Genomic DNA, 5,408 nt, shown 5'->3' on the forward strand with positions numbered 1-5,408 from the left:
ATCCTTTTAATCCGTACGAATTGTTTTATTTATTTAAAAATTTTTATTTGTTTAAAATTTAATTCAAATTTTAAATAAATAAAACAATTTGTACGGCTTAAAAGGATTTGAGTTCAAGTCATATCAAATTTAAAAAAAAAGTTGTCTGTTACAGATGACTTTTGACAGATGACAGATGAATTGTCAAGTGATACACGAAACAAATTCGTATATCGTGTTTTGTGCAGAGTGTTTAGTTAGTTAGTGTTTGTTTAGTTCGTGATTAGTGAAAAAATAATTTATATTTGATTCGCGTGAAGCGCGAGCGCGACATTCAACTAATAATCGCGCAAGTTTGAATCCAGCTGCTTTCAGTTACGATGTGTCAATTGACTACAGTAACTACCAATGTGTTGTTATTGGTTCTATGAACTTGGTTTGCTCACACTGTAAGGCATTAAAATACAAAAACGAAGCCAATGGATTGTGTTGCGCAAATGGTAAAGTGAAATTGATACAATTGGATCCACCACCAGAACCATTGTACTCATTGGTTTCAGGAATAGGAACAGATTCTATACACTTTTTGACACATATTCAACAATATAACAATTGCTTTCAAATGACTTCATTTGGGGCAACAAATGCAGTTCGGGAAAATTTTATGCCAACTTTCAAGGTATGTATTATAGCAGTTACTCATAATTATTTTAGCGAACAAAATTTTCTGTCACCAAAGTTAAGATGTGTTACTAATCTTCAATTTCTTAATCATTACGAAATATATCACTTAGTCATCATATTATATGGTGATTCAGTTTCAGTGACACTTTTATTATATTTTATATTTGATAGATATTAGTTAAAACTAAATATATACTTTTTAAGATCAAATATTATTTAAGTTTGATCATTGACAATCCATTAATTTATACCACACCATAATATTTTTTTTATTTACAGATACAAGGGCAAATATATCACAGAGCAGGTTCACTGTTACCAGTGTCAGATAGCGACAACAAATTCCTGCAAATTTATTTTATGGGCAATTCACCACAAGAAATTGATCTGCGTTGTGCACATAACAATTTAGTAAAAAGGTCTATTGTAGAACAATTACAAACTTTATTTCATCAACACAATCAATTGATTATATTGTTTAAAACTGCCCTGGATCTGATGCCATCCGATAATCACAAAATTGTAATCAGAGCTGATAAAACACCTGCAGGTCAACATACAAGACGTTTTAATGCACCAACTATTGATGAAGTTGCTATCGTTGTAGTTGGAGAAAACTTGGAATCCCGTGATATTGTTTTACATCGTCGGAATTTTCAATTACAACCTATAAAGGAAACACACCGCTCATATGATGCACTGCAATATCCCATTATATTTTGGCAAGGTGAAGATGGCTACGATTTATCAATAAAAATGATAAATCCCATTACAGGTAACTAAAATATTAGTTTAGCTATGGCGATAATATCTCAGTCACTATATTATGTATTTTAATTTTATATTTGAATGTTATTAAAACAAAATCTGTTTACAGGTTCTGAAACCAACAAAAAAGTCAGTTCAATGAACTATTATTCATACCGCCTAATGATTCGGGAAAATGCAGATAATCGCATATTGAAATGTCGGCGATTATATCACAAATATGTTGATGACATGTATGTTAAAATTGAAACGGAGAGATTAACATTCATCAGGTTGAATCAAACCAAACTCCGATCTGAAGAGTATATTCACCTTCGAGATGCGATTAATACTGATGGAAATGCACAGAATGTCGGTCGGATGACTATTCTTCCAGCAACATACATCGGAAGCCCTCGGCATATGCACGAATATGCTCAAGATGCCATGTCGTATGTTCGTCATTATGGTACAGCAGATTTGTTCATCACATTTACATGCAATCCGCAATGGATAGAAATTAAGCAGGAGTTATTACCTGGGAAATCATCCATTGATCGTCATGATATTACAGCCAGAGTCTTTAGACAAAAGTTGAAATCTTTAATGAATTTCATCGTAAAACATAATGTGTTTGGTGAGACACGCTGCTGGATGTATTCTGTGGAGTGGCAGAAACGAGGATTGCCACATGCACACATTTTGATTTGGTTGGTTGAAAAGATAAGGCCAAATGAAGTTGATGCAGTGATATCAGCTGAAATCCCTAATGTACAAGTAGATCCTGGATTGCATGAGGTAGTTATCAAAAACATGATACATGGTCCCTGTGGAACTCTTAATCAAAATTCACCGTGTATGATGGATGGTAATTGTTCAAAACGATATCCACGGACATTAATATCGGAAACAATTACTGGTAATGACGGTTATCCATTGTATCGTCGCAGATCGACAGCAGACAATGGAAAATCAACAATTGTCAAATTAAATTAACAAGATATTGAAATAGATAATCGTTGGATTGTTCCATATTCACCCATTTTATCAAAGACATTCAAAGCACACATCAACGTTGAATCTTGCCATTCAGTGAAATCGATTAAATACATTTGCAAATATGTAACCAAAGGGAGTGATATGGCTGTGATTGGAATTGGTGCAGGGAATTCTAATGATGAAGTTACCCAATACCAAATGGGCCGCTATGTCAGTAGTAATGAAGCAGTTTGGCGAATATTTTCTTTTCCTATTCATGAGAGACACCCTTCTGTTGTTCACTTAGCTGTGCATTTAGAAAATGGACAAAGAGTGTATTTTACAGCACAGAACGCAGTACAAAGAGCTGCTCAGCCACCATCTACTACATTAACCAGTTTTTTTGAGACATGCCAAAACGATGATTTCGCACAAACATTGCTATATTCTGAAATGCCAAAATATTATACCTGGAATCAATCCTCAAGGAGATTTATACGACGGAAACAAGGAAAACCAGTTCCAGGATATACAGATGTATATTCCACCGATGCGATTGGCCGGATTTATTCAGTACATCCAAGCAATGATGAATGTTTTTATTTACGACTGCTATTAGTCAATGTACGTGGCCCAACATCATTCCAACAGTTACGAACTGTTGATGGTGAATTGTGTGGATCCTACAGAGAAGCCTGTCAACGTTTGCAATTGCTTGAAAATGACGCTCATTGGGATCAAACTCTCAATGATGCTGTAATATCATCACACACTCATCAAATACGAACATTGTTTTCTATAATCATATCTACATGCTTCCCATCAAACCCAATTGATTTGTGGATGAAGTACAAAGATTATATGTGTGATGATATTTTGTATCAAATACGGAATAGAATGGGAAATCCAAATATACAAATCAGTGAAGAAATTTACAATGAAGCATTGATTTCAATTGAGGACATGTGCTTGATAATGTCAAACAAACTATTAATTCAATTAGGCCTGACCGCGCCCAATCGTCCAATGCATGACGCTTTTAACCAAGAGTTGCATCGAGAAAGACTGTATGATCTCAACGCTTTGAAAGAATAAATTCAAACAAATCTTCCACTGTTAAATGAACAACAGAAGTATGTATTTGAAACTCTTATGAAAGGAACAAATGATGAAACTGGAGGGATTTATTTCTTAGATGCACCTGGTGGTACAGGAAAAACTTTTTTTATTTCATTAATATTAGCAACAATTCGCTCACAAAATAAAATTGCACTTGCACTCGCTTCGTCGGGAATCGCAGCAACTTTGCTTGAAGGTGGTCGAACAGCCCATTCAGCACTAAAATTGCCATTAAATATGCAAAGCAATGAAACTCCAACCTGCAACGTTTCGAAGAACTCTGCAATGGCAAAGGTTTTGCAGCAATGTAAATTGATTGTTTGGGATGAATGCACGATGGCACATAAAAAATCTTTGGAGGCTTTAGACAGAACCTTAAAAGATCTACGTAGCAATAATAACCGATTTGGTGGTGCAATGATTTTATTAGCAGGAGATTTTCGTCAAACATTGCCAGTGATTCCACGATCAACGCCAGCTGATGAACTCAATGCATGTCTAAAGTCCTCCAATTTGTGGAAACATGTTAAAGTACTTCATTTAAGCAAGAATATGCGTGTCGAGTTGCAAAATGACCAATCTGGAAACATATTCTCTAAACAACTCATTGACATTGGTAATGGCAAATTTCCTATAGACATGTTGACGGCTTGCTTTTGCTATGACTATAAACAAGTCCCAGGGGCAATCATTAAGTGTTTGTGGTATTAATCTAGAAAACCCATGTTTCTCACATGGTCAATTGTATGTTGCCTGTTCCCGTGTTGGAAAACCATCAGATTTGTTTATCTATGCGCCAGGTAATCAAACAAAAAACATCGTATACCACAAAGCAATATAATGATAATAATAATAATAATTATGATTCACATGATTAACAATAAAGCGATTACTTACTTTTCAATCCTTATATATGTTTTATTTAGACTCGTATGTGTTGCTCAGTTTTCTCGGTAATGTTCTCTGCGGTAAAAACCAATTCAGTATATCATGGCATATTAATAAAACAACATGTTAAACAAAAAACTGAGTCGATAACAACTAACCAGTCTTGGTTATATATACTCTAACCTAATCTAAGATAAAAGGGATTAACTTATATTTACGATTATTTACTTTTATTTACGCTAATAAAGCGATTACTTACTTTTCAATCCTTATATATGTTTTATTTAATTATTTTTTATTCACAACGCCCTATCACCAGGGTGATGGTTCTGTTCAGGAGAATTTTTTAAAATACGTAGGCACAAAAACTGCCACATTACAAATCTTTTTGACAGGACGAAGTCTGTCGGGTCAGCTAGTATTTAATATATACAAATGTTTTTTTGTTTCATTATTTTATTTAAATTAGAATTTTGTTATGTGATGTCCAAAATGAACAAAAACTTAAAGTTAATGTGGTAAAATTGGGAAGCTTTGACGTCATCAATTTAAATGCTGTGAGTTCACTGTTTTAGTGAACGGACTATAGTATATTTCGTTGTATTTTACTAACACTGTCTCTGATTAAAAAAATGAGACTCGTATGTGTTGCTCAGTTTTCTCGGTAATGTTCTCTGCGGTAAAAACCAATTCAGTATATCATGGCATATTAATAAAACAACATGTTAAACAAAAAACTGAGTCGATAACAACTAACCAGTCTTGGTTATATATACTCTAACCTAATCTAAGATAAAAGGGATTAACTTATAAATCTATAATAAAACCTATCTATAAGTATGGGGTGCAAATATGCAGTTGCACTCTGTCATCAAATCAGCCAGTAATCCAGTGGCAGCCCGAAAAGGTTCTTGGACTAATTATTAAAGTTTGTCGCGAAATAACCAACGAAAAACAACAAAATGGCTTCGAAATCAAATAGCTGCACAAAGTTACCCTAGATTTCGTCTGAA

The 5,408-nt window shown here is 34.0% G+C and overlaps 2 protein-coding genes across 2 annotated transcripts; both read left to right on the forward strand.

The window, feature by feature from the left end:
* Positions 1–259: 259 nt before the first annotated feature.
* On the forward strand, positions 260–2,410 carry LOC143195352 (uncharacterized). Its single transcript, XM_076402410.1, has 4 exons — positions 260–479; positions 540–658; positions 943–1,438; positions 1,541–2,410. The coding sequence occupies exons 1-4, from the start codon at positions 407–409 to the stop codon at positions 2,404–2,406; spliced, it is 1,554 nt and encodes a 517-aa protein (XP_076258525.1). The 5' UTR covers positions 260–406; the 3' UTR covers positions 2,407–2,410.
* LOC143195353 (uncharacterized) lies at positions 2,408–3,674 on the forward strand. Its single transcript, XM_076402412.1, has 2 exons — positions 2,408–3,521; positions 3,584–3,674. Exon 1 carries the CDS (start codon positions 2,551–2,553, stop codon positions 3,481–3,483), a length of 933 nt encoding a protein of 310 aa, XP_076258527.1. The 5' UTR covers positions 2,408–2,550; the 3' UTR covers positions 3,484–3,521; positions 3,584–3,674.
* The last annotated feature ends 1,734 nt before the right edge of the window (positions 3,675–5,408 follow it).

The sequence above is a fragment of the Rhynchophorus ferrugineus genome, unplaced genomic scaffold, assembly GCF_030347505.1.
Source record: "Rhynchophorus ferrugineus isolate W39M unplaced genomic scaffold, kcgeb_rfMv2 rfM4, whole genome shotgun sequence".
Taxonomy (NCBI): domain Eukaryota; kingdom Metazoa; phylum Arthropoda; class Insecta; order Coleoptera; family Curculionidae; genus Rhynchophorus; species Rhynchophorus ferrugineus.

Bases quoted from the DNA above. Each gene is read 5' to 3' on its own strand.
- LOC143195353 (XM_076402412.1), top strand. From the start codon at position 2,551: ATGGCTGTGATTGGAATTGGTGCAGGGAATTCTAATGATGAAGTTACC.
- LOC143195352 (XM_076402410.1), top strand. From the start codon at position 407: ATGAACTTGGTTTGCTCACACTGTAAGGCATTAAAATACAAAAACGAA. The intron at 480-539 runs GTAAAGTGAAAT...CATTGGTTTCAG, and splicing joins TGGATTGTGTTGCGCAAATG to GAATAGGAACAGATTCTATA. The intron at 1,439-1,540 runs GTAACTAAAATA...ATCTGTTTACAG, and splicing joins AATGATAAATCCCATTACAG to GTTCTGAAACCAACAAAAAA.